General features: G+C 38.9%; 1 protein-coding gene across 20 annotated transcripts in view; it reads right to left on the reverse strand.

Moving 5' to 3' along the window:
* The window catches only part of SLC4A7 (solute carrier family 4 member 7), a 107,118-nt gene that overhangs the window by 57,879 nt on the left and 36,999 nt on the right, over window positions 1-12,240 (reverse strand). For all 20 annotated transcript variants that reach the window (XR_014824252.1, XM_084990115.1, XM_021071474.2 and 17 more), the window contains exons 2-3: window positions 10,219-10,300; window positions 2,466-2,612 (exon numbers count right to left, since the gene is read on the reverse strand). Coding sequence is in view for 18 of the 20 variants with exons in the window: in XM_084990115.1 (XP_084846241.1) it covers window positions 2,466-2,612; window positions 10,219-10,300 (229 nt within the window). In the remaining 2 variants the exon portion in view is untranslated. The remainder of the gene's footprint in view (window positions 1-2,465; window positions 2,613-10,218; window positions 10,301-12,240) is intronic.

Raw genomic sequence — 12,240 nt, forward strand, 5'->3', positions numbered from 1 at the left:
CTTTGTTCAGTCATGAAGATACTTGAAGTCAACTTATGTCTTTCAAGCCTTGATTTTAATTTTTTTTAATGGACCAACTGCAGCCTTTAGTAATTTAGACCTACTACCAAGGCAGTACCTTCTGAGACCTCTACATAATGCCCTGTATGTCACAGGTCTTCCCACTCGGACCAGTGGGAACACATCCTATCCCTAGTCTTTGAGTGAAATCCAGCAATTGTTTATCCTGCTTTCTGGTGGCTATGTAGCTAGCTTCATGTAGTCTCCTGTCACATATACCCAGACTAGTACTCAGCAAAGGATTTAAAAGGACCCTTCTTCAGACCTTTGGAATACTCTCTGTGTGTAGCTCTCTACTCCCTAGCATGCTACACCTCAAGTTCTAACCTCTTAGGCCTCCCCAAATTCCAGTCTCTATCTCCTCAACTCTGAGAGCCTGCTGGGCTTTGTCCAAGTTCCTCATGCTGTGGCCTGGAAACTGCCTCAAGGTAATAAGCTCAGGCAATCATAGGGCTCATCTCACTTGCTTCCCCTCTCTCTGAGGTCAGAGTCCTATGGTGCCTGTTGTCCAGTGTCTGAAAACTACTGTTTGATATATTTTATCCAGTTTCCTGTTTAAAATTAGAGGACAAATTCAATTCCTGTTATTCCATCATGTCCAAAAGCAAAAGACCTGACTAAACTATTTTTAGAGAGTGGAGAGAGGAAAGAGACTTCATTCATAGCAATTTCTAGGATAGAGATTGGCAGTTAAAGCCAAAATAAACCCATTTTCCACGGCATAACACTTTTCTAGGCATAATTACTCCATGAAAAAGTCACAAATATTTTCCCCACCAAATTTATTTTTCAAACCACTATATTTAGACTTCAAATGTCAGGGCTTACCTTAAACCATTAAACCACCTAGCCAAGTGAACATATAAACATACTGACAGTTAGTAAATATAGCATTTCTATTAAAATACTGTGCGCTTTTTTATTCAGAATGAAACAAAGAAGCACATTGATCCATTCACAAAATAACACAAGATTCCTAAACTGGACAGATGCAGCAAATGAAGAGCAAAGTACACCTCAGTTATGTAACGTCATCAAAGTGCACTAGTGAGCGTTTCTAAAAGCAGTGCCGATTTTTCCTCTGCTAGCAGCATATCTTTGTTAGCTATGTAACCACTTAACAGTTTACTGGGCCATCAGTATCTCTAAGTACTGGTTTAGCCTCTCTAAGCTGAAGTTTATCTATGCAATGGAAACAATACTACCTATTTTTTTTTTAAATGCTGAGAAGATTAAATCCAAGAGTATATGCTAAGGGCTTGGTGGAATGCCTAGCACAGAAATGGCACTTAATATTTTATAAGACCTCAGTATTTTCTTTCTTGAGATGATGATATAAGCTGTATTTTTACACCGTAATTCTTTCCCTTTTTACCTCTTCAAAAACACTTTCCTTTAGCACAGCACACAAATGACTGCAGGGGTGCAACTTACATGGCTTCTTGAGAGCACACACACTAAGACCTACAGTGTAGATGGCCATGTGAGCCATGATGTCCTAAGAAATCAACAGCACCATACATGTTCACTGAGTACAATGTCCAAGGGTCCTCCTCTGGCTGCAGAGCTAACTTTCCTGGCTCCCACCTTTCCCACTCTCGGGGCCACTTAAATCACTATCAACCTTTATTATCACATAACTCTCTCTTTCCTCTACTATATGCCCTTCTTTTCTGATAGAAGTGCCTCTGTCTACTGGCACTATTGTAAAGAATAATCCTCTAATTTTAAACAAAAATTCTGTCCTTCTAAAGACAATACTATCAAATCAAAGCACTCTTATTGCAGAGAAACCAGTAATCCAGCTTAACAGATAAAATCTTCTACCCAAAAAAATGTATTTAACAAAGAAAAAAAAAATTCAATCTCTCCCAGGAACCTGAGGATTCCAGATATTTGTTTACTACATATGCAATAATGAAATATATAATAGAGAAAAGGAAATAAAACCCTGCTAAGTAAGTGCCAAGACTAAACATTTATGATTCCAAGGCTGGGATACAATGAAAAATGCAAAGCTTCTTATATTTTTCACTCATCCCAAGTATATCTTAACCAACAAACTCAACATTTTTCTTTGTAGAAAAGAACACTTACTTCAATTAGTATTCCTAAATGCACAGATATGTCTTAAATTACTACAGAAATACAATTCTTAAAAGGAAATATTTAATTTTTTTAGGGTTTTTTTTTTTTTTTTTTGCGGAGGTGCAGCAGCCTGATGTAGGATCTCAGTTCCCGGACTAGGGACTGCTCCCAGGCCACAGCATTGAAAGCACCAAGTCCTAACCACTAGACCACCAAGGAATTCCCCTAAACGGAAATATTAAAAAACAAAAACGAACAAAAAAAAACTTTCCAAGAAGGAACTTTGAACTGAATGGAGAACTTTCCACTTTCCTTACCATAAGAAGGAGATTCCCGTCCATCTTCTCTGTCTGAGTCTTTGTCTTTCCTTCTCCGGTGGTGATGTCTGTGTCCACGATGCCTGTGACGCCGGCGGCTCTCTCTACTGAATGGGACGTGAACACCTATATACACAGCTCGATGACCTGGTAAAATGTTCAGAAACATCACTGGCAGACCTCTTTGACTGCATGTCACAGAGATTGTGTATTTTACAAATAGAAGGTTTGTGGCAACCTTGCATTAAGCCAATTTATCAGCAACATTTTTCCAACACCATCTGCTCACTTCCTGTCTCTGTGTCGCATTTGTTTAGTAATTCTCAGAATGTTCCACATTTTTCAATATCATGACATTTGTTAGAATGATCTGTGATCAGTGATCCTTGATGTCACTACTGTGATTTTTTGGGGACATCACAAATCGTGCCCATATGAGATGGTGAACTTAATCATTTAGTGTGTGGGTTCTGAACACTCCGCTGACCAGCTGTTTCTCCAACTCTCTCCCTCTCATTGGGCCTCCCTATTCCCTCAGACACAGCAATACTGACTTAGGCCAATGTAGAACCCTACAATGAATGGCCACTACGTGTTCAAGTGAAAGGAAAACTCGTACTTCTCTCACTATAAATCAAAAGCTAGAAGTGATGAAGCTTAGTGAGGAAGGCATGAGAATGCTAAGATGGGCTAAAAGCTAGGTCTCTTGTTCCAGTCAGTCAAGATGTGAATACAAAGAAAAATTCTTGAAAGAAATTCAAAGTACAACTCAGTGAACACACAGATGATAAAAAAAAATTGAAACTGTCATGGTGCAGTGGTTAACGAATCCGACCAGGAACCATGAGGTTGCGGGTTCCATCCCTGCCCTTGCTCAGTGGGTTAACGATCCAGCGTTGCCGTGAGCTGTGGTGTAGGTTGCAGACGCGGCTCGGAACCCGAGTTGCTGTGGCTCTGGCGTAGGCCGGTGGCTATAGCTCTGATTCCACCCCTAGCCTGGGAACCTCCATATGCCACGGGAGTGGCCCAAAGAAATAGCAAAAAGACAAAAAAAAAAAATTTGAAACTGTTACTGTTGATATGGAAAAGGTTTTAGTGGTGCGGATAGAAGGCAGACAACACAGCAGACAACACAGCCTTCTATTAGAAGGAGATGCCATCTAGGACTTCCACAGTTAGAGAAAAGAAGTCAATGCCTGGCTTCAAAGCAGCAAAGGACAGACTGACTCTCTTGTTTAGGGCTAATGCAGCTGGTGACTTTAAGCTGAGTCAATGCTCATTTCCATCTGAAAATCCTAGGGCCTTTAAGATTTATACTCAATGTACTCCACCTGTGCTCTATATAGTTTACATGTTATCTATATATTTTATTTACTTATTTAACTATAGTTGATTTATAATATTGTATTAATTTCAGGTCTACAGCTTCAGATTCTTTTCCATTATAGGCTATACAAAGCCTGGATGACAACACATCTGCTGACAATACGGTTTACTGAATATTTTAAGCTCACTATTGAGATCTACTGTGCAGGAAAAGAAAATTTACTTTCCAAATACTACTGCTCCTTGACAAGTACCAGGTCACCCAAGAGCTCTGATGGAGATGTACAGGAGATTCATGTTGTTCTCATGCCTGCTACCACAACATCCATTCTGAAGTTCATGGATGAAGGAGTCAACCTTCAAGTCTTATTATTTAAGAAATACATTTGTTAGGAGTTCCCGTCGTGGCGCAGTGGTTAACGAATCCGACTAGGAACCATGGGGTTGTGGGTTCGGTCCCTGGCCATGCTCAGTGGGTCAAGGATCCGGTGTTGCCCTGAGCTGTGGTGTAGGTTGCAGACGCGGCTCGGATCCCGCGTTGCTGTGGCTCTGGCGTAGGCCAGTGGCTACAGCTCCGAACAGACCCCTAGCCTGGGAACCTCCATATGCCGCAGGAGTGGCCCACAGAAACAGCAAAAAGACAAAAAAAAAAAAAAAAAAAAAAAAGAAATACATTTGTTAGACTATAGCTGCCATAGATAGTGATTCCTCTCATGGATCTGGGCCAAGTCAATCAAGATGCCATGAAGAACATTTATAATTCATGGGAAGAAGTTAAAACATCAGTGGTAATAGGCATTTGAAATAAGTTGATTCCAACCCTTATGGAGGACTGTGAGGGGTTCAAGACTTCAGTGGAGGAATTAACTGCTGTGGTGGAAACTGCAAGAGAACTAGAATTACAAATGAAGACTGAAGATGGGACTCAACTGCTGCAATCTTATCATAAAACTTGAATGGATAAGAAGTTGCTTCTCACTGATGACCAAAGAAAGTGGTTTTTTGAGATGGAATCTACTTCAGTAAAGATGCTGTGAAGGTTGCTGAAGTGACAACAAAGGAATTAGAATACTACACAAGCTTGATAAAGCAGAGGCAGGGGCATTGAAAGAATTGACTCCAATTCTGAAAGAAGTTCTACTGCGGGTCAAATGCTATTGAACAGCCTTGCATATTACAGAGAAATCATTCATGAAAGGAAGAGCCAATCAAAGTGGTAATCGTCGCTGTTGTCTTATTTTAAGAAATTTACCCCAATTAACAAGAATCTACTATATAATACAGGAAAATCTACTCAATAATTTGTAGTAACCTATATGGGAAAACAAAAGAATGGATATATTTTTATGACTGATTCGCTTTGCCTTACACCTGAAACTAATACAACATTGTAAATCAACTATACTCCAATTAAATTAAATTAAAAAAGAAAAAAGAAAAAGAAATTCACCCCAGCCTTTAGCAACCACCACCCTTAAGGCATGTACATTGCTTTTTTTAGTGCTACTGCATACTTAATACACTACAGCATAGTGTGAACACAACCTTTATATGCACTAGGAAACCAAAAAAAATCATGTGACTCACTTTACTGCAATATTCATTTTGCTGCAGTGGTCTGGAACCAAATCTGCAGTGTCTGGGTACTGCCAGTACTGGTTTTTTAAAAAGAAAAAAAAAATGATATACACAAACATATAGCAAAATTTACTTTGATAAAAAAAGAATTACAGGAGTTCCCTTTGTGGCTCAGTGGTTAACGAATCCGACTAGGAATCAGGAGGTTGCGGGTTCAATCCCTGGCCATGTTCAGTGGGTCAAGGATCCGGAGTTGCCCTGAGCTGTGGTGTAGGTCACAGACGCAGCTCAGATCCTGAGTTGCTGTGGCTCTGGCATAGGCCGGTGGCTACAGCTCTGATTAGACCCGTAGCCTGGGAACCTCCATGTGCCACAGGTGTGGCCCTAGAAAAGACAAAAATAATAATAATAATAATAATAATTACATGGGGAGTTCCCATTGTGGCTCAGTGGTTATTTAATAAACCCAACTAGTATCCATGAGGACATGATTCAATCCCTGGCCTGACTCAATGGGGTTGGGGGTCCAGTGTTGCCATGACCTGTGGTATAGGTCGAGGATGCGGCTCAGATCCCACATTGCTGTGGCTGTGGTACAGGCCAGCAGATACAGCTCCAATTCAGCCCCTAGCCTGGGAACCTCCACATGCTGCGGGTGCAGCCCTAAAAAGATAAAAGACCAAAGGCCAAAAAAAAAAAAAAAAAAAAAAAAAAGAAATTACATGGAGTTTCTATCATAGCTCAGCTGAAACGAATCTGACTAGTATCCATGAAGACACAGGTTCTATCCCTGGCTTCGCTCAGTGGGTTAAGGATCTGGCATTGCTATGAGCTGTGGTGTAGGTCACAGATGCGGCTCGGATCCTGTGTTGCTGTGGCTGTGGCTTACGTAGACCAGCAGCTATAGCTCTAATTCGACCTGTAGCCTGGGAACCTCCATGTGCCATAGATGCAGCCCTAAAACAACAACAACAACTACAAAAAGAGTTACATGCAAGTCTAAGAATGCTAGTCTGTTATTTCTCCTATATTATAGAGCACTACACAGAATATTACACCAAAGGCTAATACCACTGACTGATGAACATACTGAATATGCAGGTTACTTCTGGAAGAAATAGTCTGGATGTCTGAAAAGGTATTTTGAGAGAAAGGAACTGGGCCCACCTGAAATCGGGAATGAATGTGTGCCATCTACATTTATGCCCAACCTGAGTTAGTACAGGTCCTTAAGATATATGCTTTCACGATGACTATTCATAAATGGATATATATAAATATTTACTAATTTTTTTAAGTTTTGAGAATCTCAGATTCGCTAGGTTCGAATTAATAAGAGGTGTATTAAATGTAAATGGTCCAAATACTGTAGTAAAAGGACAGAAATTTAATCAGACTGGATTAAAAAAGCAACAGAGTAAGTTTATCATATACTTTTAGAATAGAAAAGGCAATTGCTGATGCTGCATCGTCCTACCTTTGTATGCTGACTAACAAAACAATTATGAATGGTACTCTCTGCTTTTTGCCACTAAATGAAACTGCATCAGGAAAGTCAACAGCACTATGTTGAACACTGAGAAGAAGGAACTTCATCTCTCAATTTCAATGAGGTTGCTATCTAAGCTGTCTTGAGTGAAGCTGGGACAAAGACTACAAGTTTAACTAACTTGCAACCATGAAAAAACCGTCTGGCATAGAGTTGCTTTCTTCCCTAGGCACAACAGAAAAAAGTTAATGAAATATGAACTGTAAATGACATTCTGTTTCTACAATATTCTGTAGGATGGTCGGAGAAAAAAAAGAAACTCAAGATCTTTATCTTTATTTTTTTTTTTTGTCTTTTGTTGTTGTTGTTGTTGTTGCTATTTCTTGGGCCGCTCCTGCGGCATTATTGGCATTATTGTTGTTGTTGTTGTTGCTATTTCTTGGGCTGCTCCCGCGGCATATGGAGGTTCCCAGGCTAGGGGTTGAATCGGAGCTGTAGCCACCGGCCTACGCCAGAGCCACAACAACGCGGGATCCGAGCCGCATCTGCAACCTACACCACAGCTCACGGCAACGCCGGATCGTCAACCCACTGAGCAAGGGCAGGGACCGAACCCGCAACCTCATGGTTCCTAGTCGGATTCGTTAACCACTGCGCCACGACGGGAACTCCCAAGATCTTTATCTTTAGATGAGATCTGAAAGTAGTCAATCCTCATTATTCATGGATTCTGTATTTGCAAATTTGATGACTCACTAAAATGTATTTGCAATCCCAAAATACATACTCATGGTGATTTCTCAGTCGTTTACAAATATGCACAGAGCAGAAAAAATCCTGAGTTGCCTGATGCACACATTCCCAGCTAAGGTTGAAAAAGTTGACACTCTGACTTCTTGCTTCAGTTTTCAAAACATTAATGTCAATGAAGCAAATAATCTTTTAAACTAAAAGAAGACCAGTCCTATGAAAAGACACTGAACTAAAATTATTTGTTTCAACATCTGCCAGTACCCGGTACTTTGCCTAGATAACGAACTTCAGAAATTTAATATTACTTGAAAAAAAATTACTTGAAAATCCCAAATTAAAAAACACAATTACATCTGTAGTAACTTTGCCCGATGATAGACAGTAATTAGACTTACTGTGGTGATCATTTAGCCATGAACAGAAATATCAAATTACCATGTTGAGCACCAGGAACTAATGCAGTATGTGGTCATTCATATTTCAATTAAAAAATTAAATTAAAAAAATTATAGAGGATTTCTTTTGGGGATGATGAAAATATTCTGAAATTAGGTTGCACAATATAGTGAATATATGAAAAAAATCACTTTGGTGAATTTTACATTATATAAATTATATCTAAGTAAAAAACAAAACAAAACTATAAAACTCGGCAATCTTACAGTTTTATTTTAGTGAAACTATTTTCTTCCGGACATCAACCAAGAATGGAAATTAAAGAATCACTGTGCACTGTGAGTTACAAAATTGCTACTCCAATCAGTACTAATGGGTTTTTGGCACACAAGCCCTTATGTACCAAGATAAAACTCAATTCTATGAGTTTGAAATTTAGAAAGCTTAGATAAAATCAGTAGCAATATGCCAGAATCCAAAGATTGGTAGATAGAACTATTACTTTTTCTGCTTTTATTACTTCCCTTAGTTTTTCTCTGTTATAATTTTCTCTTTTCCTTTCATTTTTACTGTATTCCATCAAAGGCTTATTCAATCCAGTGCTGAGATGAAATGTATCTCTTCCTCGAACTTGATATTTAATTCAGATTATGTACCAAGTGAGAAAAGCTAAGGGCCCTGAATAAGCAAAGGAAGCCAAGGATCACAGTCAATTTCTCTTTTCGTGTTCTGATCACATGTATTTGAGGGAGGACATAAGACATGGTTTACATGTATCACCGCACATCTGAATTAATAAAATTATGGCTAAAAAATTTTAACTTCTCTAGTGCCTACAATTCACAGAATCAAGCACCTAGGTAACTGAAGTTCTCTGCAGGAGTCCTGGTGAGCCTAAACTTCCAAAGTCAATTTTAATCAAGAGGAATTCTCTCCATTTCAGAAAGTAAATGTGGAGAAGGCTTATTTGTGTCTCTTTCCATCTCTTTTTTGTAAAGCAATAAACCCACTCAGCTGCCATGGAAGACTTTTACTTAAAAAATGTAGGTCTCAAAAAGACCCCAAAATAACTCTAGCAAAACATCCGCCACAAACACCACCTTCACCAAGTGTTCAAGGTTAACATCACCAACAGTAAGTTACACTGATGTCATATGTTCACACTAGAGAAGAGCCTATCACACTTTGTGGTGTGCCTCCCAGGTATCCATGATCTGGGGTATGAGATTATAATGTTATAATTTGATAACATTAGGCAAACCCAAATTGGGTGACCGTCTACAAGTATCTAACCACTGCTCCTCAAAGTATCAAGGTCACGGAAAATGGGGAAAGACCTGGAAATCATCCCAGGTTAGAGGAGATCAAGGAGACCTGAGCCTGACTGCTAAGTGTCCTATGGCATTAACTCCGTGCTATTCAACGGGCTCCTGGAGCAGAAAAAGAACATCAGTGGAAAGACTGGTAAAATCTGAATAAAATCTATAGTGTAGTTAGTAGTAGTATGCCAGAGTTAATTTCTTCATTTTCATAAACTTATGATTAAATAAAATGTTAACACTAGAATAAGCTGAGTACACAGGGACACTGTGTACTATCCTGGCAAGATTAAATAATTAATCTATAATTACTTTTTTGAAAAAAGAAAGAAACAAGAAACCATTTGTTAGAACTTCTTCATGTTCAGGAAGATAAACTGGCAAATAACTCATCTGCTACACAATTCTTTGCTGAGGTTTTTATAGCATTTTAAAAGGCTGATGTAACAGACCTATAAAATGAACACTGAGATGACAACCAGTGATAACTGTGGCTTATTAGTCTGGCATGCTGTAGTCTGGTCATAATTCAAATTACCCAGGCTGCTAGAAATTAAAAACAAAAAAAAGTAAAGAATTATCTGATTTTGTAACTGTAGCATTTGAATTTCCAAGGTAAGTTATGGTAACATTCAGTGAAGTTTCAAAAACATTCTGGAATTTATGTTTCAGGGAAGGTTCTATTTGTATACATAGGTAGTGGTTACATGGGCTTCTGCTGTGTATTCCTTAAACTGTATTTTAAAAAGTGTAGCACAGTCTTCTAAATGTATGCTCTAGCTCACAATAACAACAAATGTTTCAACAAATTATAGGTAAAACTTAAAGGATACTAACAAACGTTCATTAACAATTTATCCTACTAAACCAAAGTTCTTTTAAATAAACTTACTTTCTAGTTCTTCTTTTTCAAACTTGGTGTTCACAGTTGAGCTGGTTTTGCCAAGATCCACAACAGCTTCTTCATCAGGACCCTAAAAAGAAATTATTCTCATTCACTCATGAAATCAACATATACTGAAGACCTACTTCTACTGGGTATGTTATTTGAGACAGCCAAAAATATATAACAAACCGCCTTCCTCTCAAAGAACTGAATTCATATTATAGTTAACCACATTCTTTTTGAAAGTATCTTTATAGGCTTTTTTTTTTAACCCACAGAAAAACATTGAAAAATGTCATGAAAAAAAAACTTGAAATGACAAATATTTCCACTAGTTTTCTATGGAAGATACCAAGTGACTGGTACATATATTCACTTCAACAGGAAGACACATCAGGTCAGAAATTAAAGAAAATCAGGGGTGAGAGAAACCCTTAGATGTCAATATTGAACACTTTTTTTCTTTTCTTTCTACTTCTCCCCCCCCCCCCGACCCCGCAACCAGGTACTGTATCAACAACAAAACCCAACCACGCTTACTCAACTGTATTGGATACTGGATCAGATTATGGTTAAACATACAATGGTCAAAATAAGTCTATAGCCTTAACATATAGCATCACTTTCACCACTTTCACTCATAAGTTACCAAGAGCCAAAGACTAGTGAGCAGAATACCAGGAGAAGGGGCCAGTGGACAAAGATGCTATGGTCCTCAACCAAACCTGGGACTGGAGTACTTACTGGGGTAGGGCAGTCAAGATTTTGAGAAGATTCGCAAATGTTCTGGGGAAGAGATAGCAGGTGTTTAAAAAATTTTTTTTTTAAATTTTTAAAAGGCATGGATCAGTTCTCAGGGTCTGCGTGTGTGCAGTACGCAGAGGAACCCAAAGGTGGAAATTCACTCTGCAAGGCCACCACACTGGAGATCCTGTCCCACAACGCCGCTGCCAAAGGATCAAAGCAAAAAACGAATGCAAGGAAAAGGATGGCCCAGGAAGAGGCTTTCAGAAACAAACAGGAAGGAGCCAGGTTTGATGAAGGTGTAGATGACCTAGCCAGTCATTCAGAGCAGGCCAAAGATGGGCAACAGGAAAGGGACGATGTTCTGCTCAGACAGAAGCAGAGTACCACCAATCTCCCAAAGCAGGAGGGAAAAAGCAAATGGCTTTCGAGAAAGAAAAAAACATAGTCCATATCTGTTCTCTTCACAGGTCCCTATGCTTTAATGATAACTTCACAGGCAACAGAGGTAACTAAAGATAAGAGAGAACTGAATAAAAACAAAATGATAATATTGACATTCATTATAACATTGTTAGCACTCCACTGAATGGCAGTTTTCTAGAACAATGTTATTTTATCCATCAGATGACATTATTTCTCAGATTTTGCAAGAAGAAACTTTCAACCACTCCCATTTCCTCTGTGCTTGCTCTTACAGCCCATCACCTCCTCTTGCACTGACAACAATAAGCCAGACGGACACATACCACAGTAAGTTTCTCAGCACTTTAACATCCAAGTGTAAACTGGAAGACCCGTTTGTGTTAGAAAGGCTCAAACAGGAGGATGGGTAAAATGATCTCTTAAAGGTCTCCTCCAACTTGTGATCTTAAAATATCCATATTCTCAGTGCCCTCATTCTCATATCTTAAAACTCAGACGCTGAATCAATTTAGTTAAATTTTCGAATAAATTTCCTGCTACCTTAACCCTCACTATTTGCTACCCCAAACTCAGAAACAGACAGAGCATATTAAGAAAATGCAGATCTCAATACCCAAACTTACTTTCTGAAGGAAGGCTAGATGGCCAAATTGTAGAATCAAATGGATTTGAGTATCAAGAGATACTTGTATATAACTCTAAAGGACCACATTCAATTTAATACAGGAAACACGCAAGTTAAATGACTTTCTAAGGCTGTATAGCTAAAGGACTGGGAAGCAGCCTGCGTAGACCATTACACCTTTTCATATAATGGACTAAGAAGACAGACAACTGCGTGCACGGTCAAACTGCCTC

The sequence above is a fragment of the Sus scrofa genome, chromosome 13 (genome assembly GCF_054392235.1).
Source record: "Sus scrofa isolate SSC_HxYL_T2T_F1_AM1 chromosome 13, Sscrofa_HxYL_maternal_Yorkshire_Landrace_v2.0, whole genome shotgun sequence".
NCBI classification, from domain to species: Eukaryota; Metazoa; Chordata; class Mammalia; order Artiodactyla; family Suidae; genus Sus; species Sus scrofa.